The sequence below is a fragment of the Rhinoderma darwinii genome, chromosome 6 (assembly GCF_050947455.1).
Source record: "Rhinoderma darwinii isolate aRhiDar2 chromosome 6, aRhiDar2.hap1, whole genome shotgun sequence".
In the NCBI taxonomy this organism is placed as follows: domain Eukaryota; kingdom Metazoa; phylum Chordata; class Amphibia; order Anura; family Rhinodermatidae; genus Rhinoderma; species Rhinoderma darwinii.
This window is the reverse complement of record NC_134692.1, coordinates 15580015-15604748: the sequence shown is the minus strand read 5'-3', so window position 1 is coordinate 15604748 and position 24734 is coordinate 15580015. Positions and strand designations below refer to the sequence as shown.

The 24734-nt window shown below is 41.6% G+C and overlaps 1 protein-coding gene across 1 annotated transcript in view; it reads right to left on the bottom strand.

Moving 5' to 3' along the window:
- THSD7B (thrombospondin type 1 domain containing 7B) overlaps positions 1-24734 on the bottom strand; it is a 406197-nt gene that overhangs the window by 13064 nt on the left and 368399 nt on the right. The window contains exons 21-24 of the mRNA XM_075829232.1: positions 23327-23472; positions 7880-8039; positions 6484-6657; positions 1186-1281 (exon numbers count right to left, since the gene is read on the bottom strand). Coding sequence (XP_075685347.1) covers positions 1186-1281; positions 6484-6657; positions 7880-8039; positions 23327-23472 — 576 coding nt within the window. The remainder of the gene's footprint in view (positions 1-1185; positions 1282-6483; positions 6658-7879; positions 8040-23326; positions 23473-24734) is intronic.

Here is a 24734-nt window from a genome sequence, read left to right as displayed (position 1 = left end):
AAGCAGCTACTGAAAGGGGCCTCATTTTTATCTTTCTTATCCTCTATCAGTTCTATGATGGAATACTTGCAAAATAAATCTCTTACACAAGCAACAACCCCAATATCCCATGGCTCCCCAATATCCCAGACTGCCTGCCCCTGTCCCACTGTCCTGGGAATCCACACGGCTGTCTGGCAGAAGTGACCAGTAATAGATCAGAAGAGAGCTCTGCCAATCTCTGGCACAGGAAGAGGAAGAATCTGAGGATTAACTCTGTTCATATGACTTTCTTCCTGTGGAGAAGAATTTCTTGATATTATGTGCACTTGGACCCTGAGACCAGACCCCCTAAATTAACCCCTTAACTTCATTCAGACCCCAGATTAGGCAAATAAATATCTGAAAAAATATTCTGACCCCAGACCAGACTATGTACTTACCCTCCTCGCTACCGGCTCTATTTTATCTCTGGCACCAACGTGCTGGGTTCTGACGCCGTCCAGCGTCAGGACGTTGCGTGCACCGATGCCGGATATTGCCAGGGCTCAGTGAACAAGAGCCAGAAGTGAGGAGGGTAAGTATACAGGCCGCTGTCTAACGGATAATTTCAATATTTATTGCCCGATTTGTTAATGTTTGCTCCGCATGCGCCCTATTTTTAGCCTTCCACCCTCACAACCGTCTGATAATGATATATCACCGGGTGAAGGAGACTAACAATATGGGCGAATTGACATGTCTGGGCATATAATGGTGGGGGTCCGAGTACAAATTTTCTATAAGGACCTAAAAACTTTAAGCTATGCCTCTAGGGGGCGCTGTAATTGCTGCCAAAGTTATGGGACATTATGACTGGCTGACAGTGTTACGGGGCACTCTGCTTGGCATTATTATGGGGGCGCTGAGAATCTAAAAAAGTTGCCATGGTGCCACATATATCTGTCCTTCTTTCCTATTACAAAATCAAAAATTTAGGAGGTAGGATCCAAATAAAATGAGTAATTTTTCGGGTCATCATTTCAACACAGTAACAAATGACTGTAAGCCTGGAAACCAAACGTCTCCAGAGACGCGGCACTGATCCCATAAGATGTGATATCTCCATCCTCAGAGACTTGACATTAAGAAACAATTAAAAGGCAAGATGGTAATAAATAGCGCTGGAGTATAGACGATATATGGAAATGACTCCGCTGCCTGTACCCGTAACATTCACTCCATCCGACCGCTGACACCAGACCGTCCTCTTATTATCCATCCAAGGGCTCATTTTCCACAAGTATCGGAAACACTTTCCCCCTGCGAAGAAACACAAGCAGCGTCACCCGTGTATTATTATTTATCGTTTCTCTTTCCAAAGCAGGAAACGCTCAGCTGTCGGCGACTAATTGCTTGAATTAGATGAAACCGACAGACTCAATCTTGGGGATATAAAATCTAATATCAGTGAAGCCGAGCACTGGGCAAATAGGATGCCGGAGCCAAATAGGTGCAAAAGCATCTAATGTGGAGCCGGGTTCCTGGATTATTAATAAACACTAAGAGGCCGAGAGAATAACCTGAAATGTATGCCAGCCATTATTACAGTCCGAGCGCTGCCAAGTTCTGAATCTCAGCTGCGTGTTTCGCTGCCAAATCAGCCTTGGTAGGAGTTGTGGCAATAAATACTTTGACAACTGTAAATGCCTTTAAAAACACATTGGGGATAAAAAAAACAATAAAAAACTGCAACGGAAAAAGGAAGAAATTGCCCACTTGATACTTTTCCCCACTATTTGTGCCGTAGACCATATAATAAGCTTACATCTGGCAAAGAAAAGGTCCTTGCAGGATTTCCAGGATCCAGCAGGGGGAGTGTTTGAGTATACAGAGGCTAAGGTGGGTCATGACCACTCCCTCAATTGTGATGCTTTAGGACAGACATGGGCAAACTACGGCCCGCGGGCCACATACGGCCCGTTAGGCTTTTTAATCCGGCCCGCCGAACTTGTCCAAGATATATCCGTCCTCAGCAGCTGCTAGTTCGCGCAGGAGGACGGATATATCCGTCCTGTGATCGCGCGGGTACTGACAGTTTACCCACGCGATCAGCGGCAGGAGCACGGCTGTTATACACAGCCTGGCTCCTGCTGCAACTGCCGGAATCGAAGCACGCGCCGATTCCGGCAGTTTAACCCATTAAATGCCGCTGTCAACAGTGACAGCGGCATTTAATGTGTTTGACAGAGGGGGGAACTCCCTCTGTCTCCCGATCGGCGCCCCCGCAAACAAATCGCGGGTCGCCGTCGGGTTTCCATGACAGCCGGGGGTCTAACAAAGACCCCCAGGTCTGTCTTCAGCATCTGCCTGTTTGGCGATGCCGGAGGCATGACCTAACAGGTTGCCTGTCAGTTTTACACTGACAGGCAATAATGCTTTGGTATACGAAGTATACCAAAGCATTATATATGCGATCGGCACATCGCATAGTGAAGTCCCCTGGTGGGACTAAAAAAAAAAAAGTAAAACCGTTAAATAAAGTTTGTGAAAAAAAAAATAAAAAAAATTACAGTCAAAGTCAAATAAAACTACTTTTTTGCCCCAAAAAGTGGTTTTATTTAATAAAACGGTCAAAACAAATCACACATACACATATATGGTATCCCCGCGATCGTAACAACTTGACCAATAAAATGAACACATTAATTAAACCGCCGGATGAACGGCGTCCAAAGAAAACGCAAAAAACAACGGCAAAATTCTCTCTTTTCTCCCATTCCCCCCATAAAAAATAAAATAAAAGTTCATCTATAAGTCCTATGTACCCCAAAATAGTACTAATGAAAACTACACATTGTCCCGCAAAAATCAATGCCACGTACGGCCACATCGACGGAAAAATAAAAAAATTACGCCTCTTGGAACGCGGCGATGCAAAAACAAGTAATTTTTTTCTAAAAGGGTTTTTATTGTGCAAACGTAGAAAAAACATATAAAACCTTTACACATTTGGTATCCCTGTAATCGTGCCGACCCATAGAATAAAGTTAACATGTTATTTACGCTGCATAGTAAACGGCGTAAATTTATAACGTGAAAATTAATGCTGGAATAGCTGCTTATTTTCAATTCTCTCCTAAAATAAAGTTAATAAAAGTTAATCAATATGTTATAAGCATCTAAAACTGGTACAATTACAAAATACAACTCGTCCCGGAAAAAACAAGCCCTTATACGGCTATGTCGACGGAATAAAAAAAGAGTTACGACTCTTGGAATGCGACCGTGGAAAAACAAAAAATAATCCTTGGTCATTAACGTGCAAACTGGCCCGGTCATTAAGGGGTTAATGTGGCACGTATTTCTCTTTATTTCACTTTAATTTTCACTTCGTTTCACGTCACCATTAAGCCCTTCGGTTTTCAAAGAGTACAATATCAGCCGTCACTTTGCCACGAAGCATGCAAACTATGCTAGCAAGCAGTCAACACAAGAAGGGGCGGCTACTGCTCAGAGGTTGGCAGCTAATTTACAGAGTCAACAGAACTTTTTTCTTGATAAATCACAGTGCGTATGTTATTTTAATCTATTTACATTTCCTCCTCCCAGTATCTGCGAAATAGTATGTAAATGCCATATCTTGCATATTCCTTGAGACAAATTTATTAACTGATAAGGGCTATTTTTCACATTTGAAAGACAGTTAATAAATTGGGTTGTAGTGTTCTTACTGTGCTATGAGGTTTGCACACACTACATTTAATGCTTTAGTATATCCGGCCCAAACACTCCCTCCAAATGCTCCTGGCCCGGCCCCTCTGTCAAATTTTAGAACCCATTGTGGCCCGCGAGTCAAAAAGTTTGCCCACCCCTGTACTAAAGCATTAAATGTAGTGTGTGCAAACCTCATAGCACAGTAAGAACACTACAACCCAATTTATTAACTGTCTTTCAAATGTGAAAAATAGCCCTTATCAGTTAATAAATTTGTCTCAAGGAATATGCAAGATATGGCATTTACATACTATTTCGCAGATACTGGGAGGAGGAAATGTAAATAGATTAAAATAACATACGCACTGTGATTTATCAAGAAAAAAGTTCTGTTGACTCTGTAAATTAGCTGCCAACCTCTGAGCAGTAGCCGCCCGTTCTTGTGTTGACTGCTTGCTAGCATAGTTTGCATGCTTCGTGGCAAAGTGACGGCTGATATTGTACTCTTTGAAAACCGAAGGGCTTAATGGTGACGTGAAACGAAGTGAAAATTAAAGTGAAATAAAGAGAAATACGCGCCACATTAACCCCTTAATGACCGGGCCATTTTGCACGTTAATGACCAAGGATTATTTTTTGTTTTTCCACGGTCGCATTCCAAGAGTCGTAACTCTTTTTTTATTCCGTCGCCATAGCCGTATAAGGGCTTGTTTTTTCCGGGACGAGTTGTATTTTGTAATTGTACCATTTTTAGATGCTTATAACATATTGATTAACTTTTATTAACTTTATTTTAGGAGAGAATTGAAAATAAGCAGCTATTCCAGCATTAATTTTCACGTTATAAATTTACGCCGTTTACTATGCAGCGTAAATAACATGTTAACTTTATTCTATGGGTCGGCACGATTACAGGGATACCAAATGTGTAAAGGTTTTATATGTTTTTTCTACGTTTGCACAATAAAAACCCTTTTAGAAAAAAATTACTTGTTTTTGCATCGCCGCGTTCCAAGAGGCGTAATTTTTTTATTTTTCCGTCGATGTGGCCGTACGTGGCATTGATTTTTGCGGGACAATGTGTAGTTTTCATTAGTACTATTTTGGGGTACATAGGACTTATAGATGAACTTTTATTTTATTTTTTATGGGGGGAATGGGAGAAAAGAGAGAATTTTGCCGTTGTTTTTTGCGTTTTCTTTGGACGCCATTCATCCGGCGGTTTAATTAATGTGTTCATTTTATTGGTCAAGTTGTTACGATCGCGGGGATACCATATATGTGTATGTGTGATTTGTTTTGACCGTTTTATTAAATAAAACCACTTTTTGGGGCAAAAAAGTAATTTTTTTTGACTTTGACTGTAATTTTTTTTATTTTTTTTTTCACAAACTTTATTTAACGGTTTTACTTTTTTTTTTTTAGTCCCACCAGGGGACTTCACTATGCGATATGCCGATCGCATATATAATGCTTTGGTATACTTCGTATACCAAAGCATTATTGCCTGTCAGTGTAAAACTGACAGGCAACCTGTTAGGTCATGCCTCCGGCATCGCCAAACAGGCAGATGCTGAAGACAGACCTGGGGGTCTTTGTTAGACCCCCGGCTGTCATGGAAACCCGACGGCGACCCGCGATTTGTTTGCGGGGGCGCCGATCGGGAGACAGAGGGAGTTCCCCCCTCTGTCAAACACATTAAATGCCGCTGTCACTGTTGACAGCGGCATTTAATGGGTTAAACTGCCGGAATCGGCGCGTGCTTCGATTCCGGCAGTTGCAGCAGGAGCCAGGCTGTGTATAACAGCCGTGCTCCTGCCGCTGATCGCGTGGGTAAACTGTCAGTACCAGCGCGATCACAGGACGGATATATCCGTCCTCCTGCGCGAACTAGCAGCTGCTGAGGACGGATATATCTTGGACAAGTTCGGCGGGCCGGATTAAAAAGCCTAACGGGCCGTATGTGGCCCGCGGGCCGTAGTTTGCCCATGTCTGCTTTAGTATATCCGGCCCAAACACTCCCTCCAAATGCTCCTGGCCCGGCCCCTCTGTCAAATTTTAGAACCCATTGTGGCCCGCGAGTCAAAAAGTTTGCCCACCCCTGCTTTAGGAGAAGAACCCCCTAGATCTCAGCATCTTGCCACCCCAGATATGTAAAATTCTGGGAATCGAGACACCTATCATAACCCAAGACAACAATGTATTTTCAGTCTATAATGGAGATTCACTTTAAATATAAATGCACACACATTGGTAAAGCTATGTAAAGATCTGAATGGTGTGACCTGTTTCATATACTGTATACCTACATAACTTGTATTTGTCTTTCCATGTTGGTTTGTGCAAATGTACAGATGTAGCCAACTTTATCTTGACTCTGATAACCTGCTGCAGCGTGACATCACGCAACAAATGACATTAAAAAATTTAATTTAATGTTTCTTGCCACTTTGTTTAATGCGTTAAAAGTCAAAATAAAGATGACTACATCTGTACATTTTCTCTGTCCATGTGTGCTGAGAGGGTGGGCTCTTTTTAGTGTGATGTAAGAGCTGTACTGTGTGCTCTAAGCCAATCAGATGTCTCCCGCTTGTTACTTCCTCCCCTCCTGTTGTTTTACTGAAATACTGAATGAAAGCTGCAGCTGCATCCCCCTCCTACCTTTCTTCTCTTTCCTGTTTTACACTAGATGGATATTTTTTTTCTGGTGACTGGGGACGTTTATGAATATTTACAGGCAGGAAAAGGCGAACAAACACTTCTAATTTGTGATGGTATCGGAAAAAGATGTCATGTTTATTCACTAACCTGCACACGGCCGAGTCTCAATGACCGGCTTCGGACAATTTTCCTGGTTCTCGGAGGACTGCACAATGAAAGTTCTAGATCGGGACCGGCGACCACTAGTTTCAAAACTGCGTCCATCGATGCAGGCGACCTGGCAGGAGCTCCACTGTGACCATTCTGTGAGATGACAGTCACCTAAAACACAGGCAGACATATCAGGGTGATTATAATGTAACGTCCTCTCAATGAAGCCTCATATTATGCAATCTGGAAATGTCAATGAGCAGGAACATATCGCACTGTGTGTAATGACACACCTGGGACACGACCCGCACCGCCGCACTGAATATGGCCGCTCTTTTTATGCAAAGCTGCATACATTTCAGGGAAATAAAATGCAAAGTGAACATAAAGCTGTGGAGAAAATCGTGTAGAGGGGAATAGAGGGGCAGCTTTATATTTCACAGCTCTGTATCTGGAACCTGTGCAGGGAATAATAATAATAATGCAAAAATCTAATTTACACAACTCCTTCTCCACTGTAGTTATAGGCATCTATATGGTGTCGCCCCCTACAGAATTAGGCTATGTTCACACGCAAAACGGCTGTAAAATATGGAGCTGTTTTCAAGGGAACACAGAATCTGAAACCACAAACGTATTTTGAGGCGTTTTTTGCGGCCGTTTTTGGAGCTGTTTGTCTTTTGACACAATGAAAAACAGCTCCAAGATGCTGTTACTTAAAGGAACACTCCTGCCAAAACTGCCACATTGTTTCATGTCTAGTGCAGGACCTGAGGGGGCGGAGCATGACTTGGCTTTTTAGTTTTTTTTTTAATTCCCTGATCCATGCTCCGCCTCCTTAGGTCCTGCACTAGGCTTGACACAATGTATCAGTTTTCCCTGGAGTGTTTCCTTAAAAGAATCTGTCCTGTTGAGTTTCCCTCTATACCAGCAGTGTCCACTATGGAGCCCCCATACTGGGGTTCAGGGGAGTTGTATGCTGTTTCCGCTGCTCTGCTGATTTAGATTGCCTCAAGCGAAAAACCCAATGACTTATCGTAGACAGCTTTAACTCTTTAGGGGCAATATATAGATGTCCTCCTAACTTTAAATCGCTTTTCAATAGACTACAGCCCTGGATATATGAATAGAATATGAGAACTACAGTGAGGACTGACACTCACATAGGCAGATCTGCAGGAGAGAGGGCGGAACGGATATCACAGTCTGTGGAAATTGAAGTGATAGGCCCTGTTATAGCTCTTGTTACTATTTGACCCCAATACCTACTGTAGGGAACCAGGAAAACCCCTGAAATGTCATTACTCTGATACAGTAATAGTTGATTATATCAACATAGTTGTTCCCTTTGCAATATGAATCCGATGATGATAAATTAGGGAAGTGACTTTACCTGGACAGGGCACATAGCAGGGCAGACTCCGTGCACTTTCCTCTCTTGGCACTTGACCACAGAATTTAGGGTCTACCTGCATCTTCACTGCGGAGGTGGAGGCATTGTGCACCCGACATGTCAGGTTCCGAGATTTCAGTCCTTCTCCGCATTGACCGTTCTGTAAAGATCAATGGAATAAATGCTATCCTTCCATGAAACGACTTAGAACATGTAACCAAACACTGCCGCCCCCATAGATCACTGATTACATTGATCAGAAGTTAGGACATAGAGCGATCAGGCAGCACCACCCCCCTCCTATGTCCAGGTAAGCGGTAGTCTGAAGGTATGGCGCCAATATAATGATAATCACTTTGCAAAAAAAAAATAATCAAAAGCTTAATTGAAAGTGTCTGTCCATCTCTGAACACCATTTTACACATAGAATTAATTAAATCTGTATATACATTGCATTCTTTATCATGTACTGATTCATTTACAATTATGCTGGTTGTTAATGGAAACAGTCAGCATGTAGCTTAGGCTAAGTTCACACTAGCGTTAATATACGTTTACCTCTCTTCCGTCAGAGGAAGCGAGGATCGAAAGACTAAACAGAAAAGCAACGGTTCCGTTAGAATTACTACTGTTTTTAATGATAATTCTTTTGTTTCAGTTGCTTTCCGTTTGTCTCCGTTCGCTAGGTTTTCGTTTTTTCATTCACAATAACAAAAGTTCTGCAGACTGCACTTTTGCTTCAGTAAATAAAAATCAGAAACTTAACGAACACAAACCCTTCCACTACTTGCCTTGTTGTTGTATTCCCATGTTAGTCTTGCAAGTGGTCCCTTAGTTGTTATCCTGCTCCCACTGTTCCCATATCCTGCTTCCTGTGTCCTGTATCCCGTAACTGTAACTGTGATTCTTCCTGAGCTGCAACTAATGTTGGTGACGTGTTGTCATCTGCCACGTCTGGTGTCATCTGCCATGCCAAGCATCACCTGTGCCATGTGTCTGCTACTCCGAGCATCTGCCTGAACATCCTCCCAGGTACTCCTACCCCAGGGACTGGTATTGACTGTAGTTTAGCAAGCTGCTACTCCGCTACGGCGGAGCGGCCTAGTGGTTCCACAAACCTCATAGGCGTGAAAATCTCTACAAGATAAGTAATGTAATGTATGTACAGTGACTATACCAGCAGAATAGTGAGTGCAGCTCTTGAGTATAATGCAGGATGTAACTCAGGATCAGTACAGGATAAGTAATGTAATGTATGTACACAGTGACTCCACCAGCAGAATAGTGAGTGCAGCTCTGGAGTATAATACATGATGTAACTCAGGATCAGTACAGGATAAGTAATGTAATGTATGTACACAGTGACTCCACCAGCAGAATAGTGAGTGCAGCTCTAGAGTATAATACAGGATGTAACTCAGGATCAGTACAGGATAAGTAATGTAATGTATGTACACAGTGACTCCACCAGCAGAATAGTGACTGCAGCTCTGGAGTATAATACAGGATGTAACTCAGGATCAGTACAGGATAAGTGAAGTAATGTATGTACACAGTGACTCCACCAGCAGAATAGTGAGTGCAGCTCTGAAGTATAACACAGGATGTAACTCAGGATCAGTACAGGATAAGTAATGTATGTACACAGTGACTCCACCAGCAGATTAGTGAGTGCAGCTCTGGAGTATAATACAGGATGTAACTCAGGATCAGTACAGGATAAATAATGTAATGTACGTACACAGTGACTCCACAAGCAGAATAGTGAGTACAGCTCTGGAGTTTTATACAGGATATAACTCAGGATCAGTACAGGATAAATAACGTAATGTATGTACACAGTGACTCCACCAGAAGAATAGTGAGTGCAGCTCTGGAGTATATAATACAGGATATAACTCAGGATCAGTACAGGATAAGTAATGTAATGTATGTACACAATGACTCCACCAGCAGAATAGTGAGTGCAGCTCTGGAGTATAATATAGGATGTAACTCAGGATCAGTACAGGATAAGTAATGTAATGTATGTACACAGTGACTCCACCAGCAGAATAGTGAGTGCAGCTCTGGAGTATAATACAGGATGTAACTCAGGATCAGTACAAGATAAGTAATGTAATATATGCACACAGTGACTACACCAGCAGAATAGTGAGTGCAGCTCTGGAGTATAATACAGGATGTAACTCAGGATCAGTACAGGATAAATAATGTAATGTATGTACACAGTGACTCCACCAGCAGAATAGTGAGTGCAGCTCTGGAGTATAATACAGGATGTAACTCAGGATCAGTACAGGATAAATTATGTAATGTATGTACATAGTGACTCCACCAGCAGAATAGTGAGTGCAGCTCTGGAGTATAATACAGGATGTAACTCAGGATCTGTACAGGATAAATAATGTAATGTATGTACACAGTGACTCCACCAGCAGAATAGTGAGTGCAGCTCTGGAGTATAATACAGGATGTAACTCAGGATCTGTACAGGATAAATAATGTAATGTATGTACACAGTGACTCAGCTTTTTATGTAGAATAATTCTATATATAATGAGTTTTAGTGTTCATAAGTGGACATACTTATCAAAACGACATAATCTTCATCTATGCGGATTGTACTGTCTATATAGAGCGCATCATATTACGTTACAATAGAGAACCAAATGAGCTTGAGTGTGAGGATAATGACTGAGTTTTTGACCCACATAAAACACCCGGATGCTGCATTCCCCTGTTTTTGAGTGCGGCATTAACTCTGCGGCTACTGTATAATATTGACTTTTCATCGTTTTTCCTCAGATGTAAAACGTCAACTCCATTTATAATTATTATTCTGACAAATGTCAAAGGAAAATGAAAAAACTAAATTTGCAGAAAATGGAGACTTGTAAACGAGGGAGCAATTCATTATTTGTCGGAGTAGGGAAAGTAGACTGGGGAATGGCGGGTTAGGAAATCTATATTCTATCAGCAGGGGAGATAATGAGCGAGGGAGGGGGCCGAAGTGGACACATGAATCTAAGAACAAAACCATTAAAATAATCCAGTTGGTAAAAATAGAACAATTTTAGAACTAATAAGTTGCTTAGAAGTTTTTTTTTAGCCAAATTCATTATTTCGACATTATCGCTCAAAATCTTTCAGCATTTTTGGAATTGCAATTTAGAGGGATTTAATACACAACAGAATTTTTTTTGAGATGAAGTAAATCAAAGAAATGCGTGCATCAAAGACAGATCAAAAATAGTCAAGATAGAAAAAACTGCTTTTCAGGAAAACTGATGTGATCAATATTCCTCTATAAATACCACTATTTGGGGCAAGTAAAAAAATTCATACTCTTTAAAATTGCACTTATAAGTATCTTAGTATTTCTGTTGACCGTTTTAATTGCAGATTATACCAACCCCTTATAGACTGTAAATTCAGACTTCCTTTTATAACATCTAGAAACAGAATCATATAATACAACTCACTCTGCAACTTTAAAATAATGATAATGCTGCAGTTCCAGTATTGACCAATGGGCGGCGATAAAGACACTTGCCCCTTCATTATTGTGTTATGTAATTAGTACAATATCCAGTATACAGGGTCAGACTGGTCAGTCTGTATCAGAAGAAAACATTGTCATTAACACCGGATCGTTTGTACTTTGTTTTTAATAATCCTGACAAAACTCTGCTGTTACCATAGAGAATTCTTACAGGGGGAGCACCCTTGTTTTGATGGGTGTCCATTCAGAGTTCTGAATCAGAAAATAAATATGCGCTGCTGATGTGTTTAGTTCACAGAGGACTTGATAAAATTGTAGCAAATCCTCAGCTGTTAGAAGTATTGGGTCTGTAAAGCATTTCAGCCTTTAGATGTAAACAAAAGTTGTCCTAATCACTGACAGCAAGAAGAGCAGCTTGCAAATGGTGAAGAATTATAACACAAAGGTGGCGTTTCATTTTTGGCCAAGTTATGAGCTATTTTATATATATATGCAAATGAGCTTTGAAATGGACAACTGGGCGTTTTTTTTTCGTTATGTCCAACTGGGCGTGTATTGTGTTTTTAACTGGGCGTGTTTATGTGTATGACGCTGACCAATCCGTGACCAGTCAGCATCATACACTCCTCTCCATTCATTTACAAGCAGCACAGCGTTCTTACTAGAACGATGTGCAGCCGCATACACAAGTGTCCTGATAATGAATACACATGAAATTCAGCCTGGACGTCATGTGTATTCAGAATCCTGACACTTCTGAATCTTTTCTGTGAGATTCCAGCAAGCCACGCGTAATCTCGCGAGATTACGAGGTAAACGAGATTTTGTTTCTCTTGCTAGAAATCTCAGAGAAAAGAGTCAGAAGTGTCAGGATTCTGAGTACACATGACGTCCAGGCTGGATTTCATGTGTATTCATTATCAGGACACTTGATTAACGTTAATCTCTGTGTATGTGGCTGCACATCGCTGCTGTGTAAATCAATGGAGAGGAGTGTATGATGCTGACTGGTCACTGATTGGTCAGCGTCATACACATAAACACGCCCAGTTAAAAACACAATACACGCCCAGTTGGACATATCGAAAAAAAACGCCCAGTTGTCCATTTCAAAGCTCATTTGCATATATATAAAATAGCTCATAACTTGGCCAAAAAATGAACGTTTTTAAAAAACAAACAAAAACGTTACTGTTATCTACATTGCAGCGCCGATCACATGCTAGGAGATAGGGGTTTGAGAATCTGGTGACAGAGCCTCTTTAAGGGTTTTATCATTTTGATGGAATGAATAGCGCAGCCAACTACAGTATTTATTCCGTCAAAATGCACAACGGAGACAAATTGAACGGAGTTCCGACGCAAATGTGAACGAAGCCTAAGATGTAGTCTGATCAGGGAACGGGCAAGGTACGGGGACCGGCACAGACCTCTACCTTGCTTTTCCCCACAGAGTGAAATCTACAAGGAGCTTGGAATTGGCATAGATTTCCACTACAATTTAAGCCACTTTCTGGCAAAAATTACAGTAAATCTGTCAGGCCGCTGGTGGCATTTTCCCCGTTTTTAGCAGGAAATTCTCAAGGGTGATTACAACTGATCATCAGATGTTCCAGGATCTGTGTCTACTGTTCGAGAAGGGGAGAGAATTACAAGTTTCAAAAGTTTTTTGGCGTAAAAAAAAGTCAGACATTTTGGAGCACGCCATATTTGCAATAAAATTTGCAACTTTTCTCAAAACTCAACAGTTTTAAATATTGTCGAGAAAACTTTCCAACAGATTTATTATAACTAACGGCAAAATTTGCGCAAAATTAAATTTACTGTCTTTAGGATGCGTCAAATTGCGCCTTTTAATAAATTTGGGTGCATTTTACTCCACTAAATGTCAATCTACAAACGATTTTTGTTTTGCTTTGGATTTTTAACTCAATGGGAGCTGTATAAATCTGTATGCAGTGGGCTCCCCCTAGTGTTGACTGCAGGTAGTCAGAATTTTATTGTTTAACTCGATAACATAAAGCAAGGGACTTAGAGCCTTGTATAAGAAAAAAGGAGCTCTAAACCCTCTATAAAAATATATGTTACTGTTTCTAGATGAGGGGCTTTAGGCCCCCCTAATGCTCTGGGCCCTTATTGGACCTATTCCAATGGGAACTATCCTTGTATATCTATGATACATGAGTTTCTAATTCAATAAGCTCTGACAACTTGTTAGACTCCTAAGTTACATTTCTAAAACTTCTATAAAATGTTCAAAACTTTAGTCCCCCAGGAGGTAAAGAAAACAAGAAAGTGAGAAAATTGCTCCGACTCTGTCACATGAAATGGGAATGTTTACTTTGCATTTAGAAATACGGACTGCTCCTGCTGGGTACGTTATGCTAAGTATATAATCTGCAGTAAACACTAAATGTATTCTGTTGTGCTATCAGTACCTTGTACAGTATGTACATATTCTTAGACTTGTAGAAATGTCCCAGTAAATAACATCTTTTAGAAAATCCATTATCTTCTTCTGACAAATCTGAGCCTCAGCTGGAAGAATTTAGGAACACGGTAGAAGCAATTTAAATGTCAATCGGGAAAAGTAACGTAGAAGAAAGTAATCTCTTTATGATTTTCCGTCCGGTCCTCACCGAAAACTGCAAGATACAGGTTCAAGGTCATCCAAGGTACCAATTTTGTACTTAAGGAGGTTGTCTGGTTTAGAAAACCCATTTTCGAAAACCCTATTAGGGAGGTAATAGGCGGGGGTCCCTCCATTTAGCCAGCGTTAAGAGCGGCTACAAAGAGTGTCTCTCTGGAGGAGGGGACCCATCAAGACTACAGATTACACAGACAGTCCATTCATTTTAATAAGAATGGTGTAATACTCAATTTTCCCTGTGGTGGTGCTGTGGGGAAATTGAACACTTGTTTCCAGATTCCCCCATAGATTACACCTGATCGCTGGGAGTCCTAACAGGATATGTGATCAGCTTATTGTCAATGGACTCTTCTAAAGGCCCTTTTACATGGGCCAAATATCGGGCAAACGAGCAAACATTCAGGGCAATGATGGCCGATGAACGAGCAAACGCTCATTCAATCGGCTGATCGTATCGTTTATGCAGCATAAAATATTATTGTTGTCGGCAGCACATCTCCACGTGCTGCCGACATGTTAGAAATGTATGGGGACGAGTGATCATAGTAATGATCGCTCGTCTCCATGCATTGCTCCTTGGGAAAGGAGCAAACGAGCACCGATCAGCGAGCTGTCTCGTTGATCGGCGTTCGTTTACACAGCCAATGTCAGGCCTTGTAAGAGGACCTAACAAAAAGAGATTGTCCAACATGCACAACCCCTTTAAAATTCGTGCTACACAATAAAAGGATGTGACCTTATGTAGGCAACTTTATCAGTAGTGTCAGAGGATGCATCAATTTATGAAATGGTGAAAATTACTCAATTTGCACCAAATTTATTTGGTACAGTAGGATCATTGCCAGCATAGATACTTGGCAACTGGCAGACTATCACATTGCACCCGCAACCTTAGTACATATAAAAGGTAGAACACACTCTGCCTACAAATCCACCAAGGGTAATACAACTGTCAGTATACCCCCTTCCTGCAACCTCCCACCTTCCTGCAACCTCCCACCTTCCTACAACCTGCCTCCGTCCTGCAACCTGCCTCCGTCCTGCAACCTGCCACCTTCCTGCAACCTCCCACCTTCCTGCAACCTCCCACCTTCCGGCAACCTCTCACCTTCCTGCAATCTCCCTCCGTCCTGCAACCTCCCACCTTCCTGCAACCTCCCACCTTCCTACAATCTGCCTCCGTCCTGCAACCTGCCTCCGTCCTGCAACCTCCCACCTTCCTGCAACCTCCCACCTTCCGGCAATCTCCCGCCGTCCTGCAACCTCCCACCTTCCTGCAACCTCCCACCTTCCTGCAACCTCCCACTTTCCTGCAACCTGCCTCCGTCCGGCAACCTGCCTCCGTCCTGCAACCTCCCACCTTCCTGCAACCTCCCACCTTCCTGCAACCTTCCACCTTCCTGCAACCTGCCTCCGTCCTGCAACCTCCCACCTTCCTGCAACCTCCCACCTTCCTGCAACCTTCCACCTTCCTGCAATCTCCCTCCGTCCTGCAACCTCCCACCTTCCTGCAACCTCCCTCCGTCCTGCAACCTCCCACCTTCCTGCAACCTCCCACCTTCCTACAACCTGCCTCCGTCCTGTAACCTGCCTCCGTCCTGCAACCTCCCACCTTCCTGCAACCTCCCACCTTCCTGCAACCTCCCACTTTCCTGCAACCTCCCACATTCCTGCAATCTCCCTCCATCCTGCAACCTCCCACCTTCCTGCAACCTCCCACCTTCCTGCAACCTCCAACATTCCTGCAACCTCCCACCTTCCTGCAACCTCCCACCTTCCTGCAACCTCCAACATTCCTGCAACCTCACACCTTCCTGCAACTTTGTTCTTCTAGGTTCATCTTGACGTACAAGCTCAGATAAAACATTTTTTTGCCCATCAGGATGTAATATTTGAATTACCAACATCCCTGAATGTGAACATACTAACCATATTTAGGGATGGTGCCAAGTATGAATTTAGGCAATAACATTTCCATATTGGATTACTGTCCTACTGTGTCCCATACGATCATTTAGGACACTTGACCAATACCTCCTCCCCAGGAAGAACCTAGTATTTGGGTGCCATCTTTCTGCTGCTGATTGGCTGCTATGAGCAACTGCTTTCCTTTATATCTTAACTCCAAAAAGTCTTTACCAACCGATATTTGTCTAGAAGACCTGCAGTCGACTTGGAAAAACCCACGATTCTTGTTATAAACCCATCCAGGGGAAATGTGACAGGGGAAAACGACATCATTTTTCGTTGAAAGCTATAATGTTAATTCAAAGTGCGTCTTATAAAATAAAGCAATAGTCCAATTCCAGCCGAGCGTATCACTGCGACATGTTAAACGATAACCAAGAATAAAAGTAAATAAAAGGAACCAATAAAACGAGTGCCACCGTATAGATAAGAAAATAAACAATATACAAGACTCGGTTCTAGAGGAAATAACCCCACAAATCCCCAACTGCACATGACACACAAGCGGGGAGAGGGGGTACTATGAAAATGTCACATTTTTGAATTTGCGGTTTTGTATTTAAAAAGGGCATCTGTCATTAGTGGGTATTTGCCTGAGCCATGTTCACGGAGCCTGTATGGCGGCACATAGAGTGTAGGCCCTCCGCATGCTGCCATATGGTGCCTCTATGGAACAATAATACTAGGAGAATACGTCTGTAATAAGACATTTAATAAAACATGGCACAATATTTTTTCTGTTGTACAAGCCAGACAAAAATTAATTTCCATGTGCCTCTGTATCTATTCGGAGGAATATTAAAGTACAATAAAACCTTATAGACTTCTATGGGTGCCAAACTGCCATTCATCTTAAAGCTCCTGGGCCTTAATGTAAAATCTTTAACAGTGCCCCCACCTATATAATACTGGGGTCTTCCTATGTGGCAGATGGGCCTTTGCCCCCGCTGAGGCTCCAAGACCTGGGTGCAACTGATACCTCTGTACCGCCTATTCATCCCTTATTATAAGCAGTACATCACTGTGTGCTTAAAAGTACTCAACAATAGGACTTAGAAGAAAAACAGATCTGTAAACAGCAGCTTGCTGGTGGGTTTCGAGTCAAAAGATAGTTTTTATTATGTGCAGTATAGAAAGATACTCTAAAAGTAAAACTATCAGTACTATGGTAAATCTAGAGGTGCAGCTAGGCTTTACTTTATGTGGGGAAATATTCACTTAGCTCCATATAACCCTAGCACCCAGCACCTGGGGCACATGCTCTGTTCGCACCACCTAGCGATGTTCCTGGGTATATAGAATTGCTGAAACATAATTAGCAGCCATTGTTGGAGCTCAGATAATAGCTGTTAGGTGATATGTCTGATAGCATGGTGGAGATAAACTGCATACAGATTGTAAGAAGGATACAGCTAAATTTACTTTATTTGTGAATGGAGAAGAACATTACTAATTCCAAATCAGTATTTACATCTTTACTCAACTTATTATGTAGAATTTAGCTGGCAAAAATTGTTCAAAAGGGGATAATTCCTTTAAATTCAGGTGCTATATCCTTGTATGGTTTCCATGATTTATCCAATGGTTCAACGATCGCAGAATCCCTTTGAGAATGACATTTATATAGTACAGATTACTGTAATTAGCAGTTGTAATATGCTGAACGTAGCGTCAGAAAATCAAGTCTCTCCGCCCCTGCTTTATTTTTGTATTTATACCCCCACTTAAAAAGAGAGTGACTCTGATAACACTATTAAGTTCATAATATATTTTTATCGGGATTTAAGCTCCATTTTTCTGATACTGAGCTCCAAATCCACTTTATGCAGCGATAGAGTTAAATTATAAAATCCTAGCTGCCTGCAACTGCCACTAGAGGGCGCTTACTAAATACATATTTAGACAGCTGTGATAGAACTCAACAATAAATTTGTCTTCAATAACCCCCCAAGCTCCCCCTAGAGGTGGCTGCAGGTAGCGAGAATTGTATCATTTAACTCTATGGGGGAATTTAACAAGATTTCGACTTGACAAGTGGCCAGGTCTGAGTGAAAGGGGACAGATCTACCGACACATTTACTGTCATTTACACCAGAAACTGGTGGAAATTATGGCCGGAAATCTATGCCAGCTTCTGCTGGCACACGGACAGCCGGAGATGCAACAAAGTTATTGAGAAGCATGCTCCTCTTAATAAATTTATCACATCTTACTTTAGCTTGTTTCCTATTAAAGGGGTTGTTTACGACCAGTCACCAGACAACTGACGACCTATCCCTTATCATCCAGAGTGGTGGATCGGTGCCGTCGGTGCGGGGTCCAGGTGTCGGACCCACACCGATCATATACTGATGACCTATCCTGTGGATAGGTCATCAGTTGTCCATTATGGACAACCCCTTTTTGAAGGGAAGCAGAGGATTTGGAGCTCTAAACCCCATAAAGATATATAATGTAATGATTCATCACAGAATTTGGAGCCTATAAGAAGTAAAATATAAACAGACAATCGAAAAGTATGACCTTTTATATACATTTTATTCTTGAACAGTTACCTTGTCAAGGGGTCCATCAGGACAGACGATGAAAGATGAAGTAGAAGTTCCTAAACTATATCACATTGATCCAACTTTACCCACAGCCATAGTTTTCAGTTTTCACGTAGATAAATATTTTAATAAAAACATCTATTCTTCAATTTTCAAAGTAGTTGTTGTCTCATTATCAAATAAAAAACACGCGTTTTAAGCCACTAAACATGATGATATTTCTATAGGTCTTGCCGTTTATGGATGTGCCTGGCAGTTTGATAGATCGCTGTTTATATATTTGTGCGGCGCCGTAGATGGAGAGCGTCCTATAAAGGCCGTGTCTTTATGAAATCCTTGCAGGAGTAAAATGTGTATTCATCTTCGCAGTTGCTAAGATTAACCGAGCTCTCCGTCACTTTTACTGCCTCTTAACTCCTGTTATTGGGAGCAGGAGGTCACCAGTATAAAATCTATAAAACTTACTGGTTACCATATTCTGGAAATACTAAGGTTTCATGAGCTCCACACATCATGTTATAAGGAAATGTGATTCTTTACCCTGCAATGACAAACTGAGACTCACGATAGATTTATATTACTCCCCATGTAAAGCCACAATGAAAAACAAACCAGGTGCCAAGCATGATTATATCGCCCTGATCCGATCTTCCAGACACCCCCCCCCCCCCTGATATATCAGCAGAACCCTGTGCAAAGCCCATGGCAAAGATGTTAAAATAAGCTGCCCACATTGTGTCCCTGAAGTATCAGTGGCTTTAAGACCATCTCCTTGGCAAGAAATAGTTGGGTGCCCCACTCCTTGATGCCCAGTGGGCAAAATTCTTACGTCCACTGCCTGGGCACCTTAGTTACTGATATTCTGGTCTCAAGCTTACTGACACTGCTGTCATTTATGTCTATTAGATTCATACAGGATGTAGCAAATGAAGCGGCTGTCATCTTTTAACAGCTCTCCTCTCTTTAACTAAAAGAACGGCTGTCATCTGACAGCAGCTTCAATGCCATTTACATTGCAATAGGAATCACAACAACAGCTTTGAATAGGGAAACTACCTTCATTGCCTCATGCCAACCTCTAAGGTAGTGCCTTACATGCTGCCAATATATTATATAGGAAACAACAAGTACATTCAAATCATACGTGGACAAATTATTTTAACATTGATAATAGTAAATCTTTTGAGAATATACATCTGTTACATGTTCTCCGCATAATTTTTGGTGGACACGTAATTACAATCAAGTCACAAGGGTGACATCACCTTTGGCATGGGCTACAAAATAAACAAAACTGAATACTGTTTGTGCATTGCAATAGAACATGTGCAATTTAGAATGGCAGAGCAGAAGCCTGAATTGTGTAACCATCCGTATATATAACTCAGTAGTGCATGTGAATACATGAAACATTGTACTATCTACTATTAGAAGTGTCACCTTCCCCACCTCCCAGCAGCCTATATTCTCCCTTTCCCTGCATGGTGGCTTTCTGTAAATGTTCAGCCTCCAAAAAATAATCTATTAAAGCGGTTGTCCGAGATTATTATTTTTTGGACATTTAAAACCACATAATATAATATATAATATAATATATTTATAATATAATATATTTACAATTTAAAATGATACTTACCCTTGCAATCTTGCTTCTGTTCTCCGCTCTGGCTGCTTTTTCCTGCTGATCACGTGAGCTCCGACGTCACGTTTTCTGCCTCCTCCACTGTCGTGTCGTATACCCATCACATGGTCTCGGACCAGAGAGACCTCGGATGATATACGACACGTCACTGGTGACGTGTCGTTTCCGCGGGTGCTGCTTTTTAGTGCCCGCCCAGCCTATGTAGTTGTTCACTGTGAGCACGCCTGTGCGTGTTCACAGTGAACAAGGACGGCACCTGCGAAACACAGCCACTTGTAGATACCCCCCACAAACACCCCTCGCAATTATATACATAGCGCCACTGTGGCCGGTGATTCCTGTCCAGAACGGATCGCTTGATGTCTCTGTCCATATATGGACAGAGACATCAAGCGAAGCGTCTAGGAGCGGAATCCACAACCACAGTGGGATTCCGCTCCTTCGGTGAGGTACAATAGCGCTACGTACAATAGCGCTAGGTATAGGTGGGGGAGGGGAGTGTGACATCTATGGAGGTGGGTGATGACATCTACGGAGGTGTTGGGGTGCAAAAAAAGAAGGTCTGCAAGGAAACACGAAGGATTTCAGCGGTGACGAGCAAGGACAGCTCACGTGAACTCTTGCAATGCATGCAGGGAAAAGAAGTTTCAGGAGAAGGAAACATCAACAAACTGGACCTGAAGTGCATGTAAACAAAGGGCGCTAAATTCAAAGAAGATATGGGGTAAGTGGATTTTTTTTTTTTAAATACTGCTTTATTTAGGTTGTCTGTATAAGGGGTAATGTATGACACACTTTTTGAAAATTTAATCGTATCTCGGACAACCCCTTTAAGTAGTAGACAGAGGGGCTACACAGGGGATAGGAGGGGGACACAGCTGCAGTTTATCTCCCTCAATTTGTGTGTCTGTGTGTGTGTGCGTGCGTGCGTGTGTGCGTGCGTGCGTGTGTGTGTGTGTGTTTGCATGCTGTGAGATGGGAGAAAGAGCAGCAGGGTAAACATCTGATTGGCTCAGAGCATACAGCACAGCTCTGACATCACACAAGGAAAAGCCTACCCATTAAGCAAGCATGGAGAGACAGGATATACATTTATAGGAACCAACAACGGGAAGGAAATAGACTCCAAATCACCTAACATTTCCGTACCACATCTAGAGGAGTGATTAGCATTCTTTTGTAAGGATAGGTACGCTTTAACACCTATAGGCAATGCTAGTATATTTGTCATAATATGCTATAACATAAGCTTGATGGCAGTGGCATCTCCAATGGCACTATCCATCAGAGGAATACTAGTTAGTAATACTGCCTATAATTATCCCTTGCCCATGATATACAGCAAAATGAGACTATTGCTGTGCAGGTCACCATCATACTGTGCTGCAATGTATTGCAGAGGGTCTTCTGAGAGCTACAGAAATGAAGTACAAGTATTCCATGTATTTTATAATGACTTATTGATCAATAACGTCCTATAAGCCGAGGAGGACACACCTGCATTCTGAGAACCATTATTCTAATTGTAAACAGCAAGATCAACCGGGAATGTGTCAGCAATGTTTGTCTAAGTAACAATGACCTTTAATTAATAACCATGTAAATGTACGTGACGTTAGAAGGGACGGTGAACATTGGAGGAGTGAGTGATGATCAATCAATGTATCGCATAAATTGGCTCCTCACTGACACTCACTTCATGGCTCGGTAATTATATATTAGCAATTGCCCTTTAAATTATGAAGCCCAGACTTAATTCCCATTGGCTATATAATCAGTATAATAATTCTAGTATATCCGTATTATTTTTTCTTTCTTTGCAATCATTTATTTTTTAACTCTCTACAGCTTACCAAATATCCTGCTGACACTGAAGACTGCCATCAAGCTGCTGTTGACGGATCTGTTATTCGTATAATGTGTTTCAATTTAACTTAAAGAGTAACTAAATGTTCAACAAACTTCTGACATGTCATAGTGACATGGCAGAAGTTTTGATTGGTGGGGGTCCGAGCACGGAGACCCCCACCGATCGCTAAAACAAAGCTGCAGAAGTTCACATGTGAGGGCTCAGCCGCTTAGTTTCTGTTTGGCTTTTTCTGGAAAGCCGATTAAGCAGAGTACGGGCTTAAAGACTTTGTATTGAGTCTGTACTCTGATACATTGATTTTTGGAAAAAGACGAACAGAAACGAAGCGGCTAAGCGCTCACACGAGCACTTCTGCCACTTCGTTTTAGCGATCGTTGGGGTCTCAGTGCTCGGACCCCCACCAATCAAAACTTCTGACATTTCAGAAGTTTGTTGAACATTTAATTACCCTTTAAATTGGCTAAATAATCAGTAAACATGAGAATTCCCATTCTGTAATGCATATATATCATATTTGTTGTTATTTTTACTTCTTTAGCAATAATCCTTTAAATTACACTTAAAGGAATATACCTGTTTTTGGACATAAATGGTTTTCATAGTATAATGACATTTTTTTTAATTTTTCAAATATACTTTCTGTATTAATTCCTAAAATATACTTTCTGTATTAATTCCTAAAAGGTCTTCGAAACCTCTGCTTGCAGTCACTCAATAGAAATCTTCATTGTTGACTTGAAAATCTGTCCTGGTCATGTGATGATCACACAGATACATGTCTTGGTAGAAGACACAGCTCTCATCACTGTACTGTAACGAGCCATGCACCTGTGTGTTCGAAAAGTATATTGGAAAATTGCATAATGTTTCAGTATATAAAATAATAACCTAAATTTGCTAAAACCAGAATTCCCCTTTAATCAAAGTCAATGTCCATCTTATACGTTCCAGTCAGTATATTTTTTCTCATATATTTTTCGATTTGTTTTTACTCTGCACAGTGCAATAACTTATTGTGGTGCTACCTGGAAACTGTCAGCAAGCTACTGTTGACAGAACAGTTATTTTTGCCTACTTTGACTGTGCTGCTGTGTATCGACCAACTAAAGGGGTTTTCCGAGTTATTTAAGAATTTGTTAAGTAGGAGAGATGCAAAAACCCTTTAACACCTTAAACGTTGTAACCTATATTAAAAAAGCATTTCCAATTGGATACAAAATTCTTGTGGATATGCTTGTAGTATTGCTGTATCATTTTACATACCTCCACTTTACACTCTGACCATTCCCCAAAGCCCCAGGAGTAGCAGGGGTAAACTGCGCAACTTCTGTTTTGGGTGAGTTGCATTGGACAAGGTCTCCCGTTTCCTTCAGCTTGCATTTTGATGAGGCGTGATCGCATCTGTTGGCCTAGGACAGAAACCTAATGGTCACTTCATTGCAGCCCATAATAAAGGGGAAACATAAATGAAATATACAAATTGAGACTCTAGAAATTCAAACATTGTGCAACTACACAGAGGGCCACAAAAAAACGTCCAGGGCCACTGCCAAAGTCCAGCCTGGTTGTATCTTCTGTTTGTGCTCCCTCCCATATAGTATATACTGTGTACAAATAACCATCATACCAACATACAGCGACCAAATAACAGATACAAACATAAAGTAATCTAATAACAGTGTAATAAAATGCTTATATAATATTGATATACAATAGAAGGGGTGTGCAGTTTAGAAAACCTATTTTCATACACCCTATTAGGGAATTCTGAGTTAATAGAGGGGGGTTAATAGAGGGGGGTCCCCTATATAGGATCCTCATCTCTTGGTCAGAGTGAAGAGAGGTTAGAAAGATCGTCTCTCGCTCTTGATAATAATAGATACTGTGTAATACTTCAATTCCCCAGTGGTGGTGCTGCAGGAGAATAGCACACTTATAGCCAGGTTTCCCCACAGATTACAGCTGATCGCTGGGGTTGGGGGCACTTTTGATCAGATTATGGTCACGGAAGCAGGGATTGTCCAAATCTAAGAACTCCTTTAATATTAATATACCTGGGGGTTGCAAGCCTCAGGTACCAGGCTATCTATGGTGCCCTCTTTAGCAGAAGCAACCGATACACTCTTTGACCGCACAGGTCACACGCTCCTAAGGCCGGCCCAGTTTTTATATATCTACATACAGCAATGCAGTCAAACAACGGCGCCTGTCCTTTCTATAGAACAAGAAAAGCTTCTCAGCAACGCTTCAAGGGAGGAAGAAATGTGTAAAATATGTAACTGTCTCAAAATTGCTAGAAAACCTACCAACGATTTTATATCATTATTAAGATGACAACGAGCCCCATCTAGAGTGAAGAGCGTATTCCTGAGAGTACAGTACTCACAATTATCCAAGATGAAAACACAAATGTAATTCGAGCGCAAGTGACGGGAAACATTGACTGGTATTTTGTCTGCAGCATACGGGTTATAATTATTGAATAAATTATCTGTAATTTCGGAGAAAACCTTCCTGATCCCCCGTCTCCATGCGGTGTTAATATTCCTGACGGGTCACATGTAGCGGGATACAATTAGAGGGGCCGCACGATGCAGCTCCCTCGTCTTTGAAGAGATGTTTTGTAATAAACCGATCATTGATTTTCTGCAACATCCCATTGTTATCACTC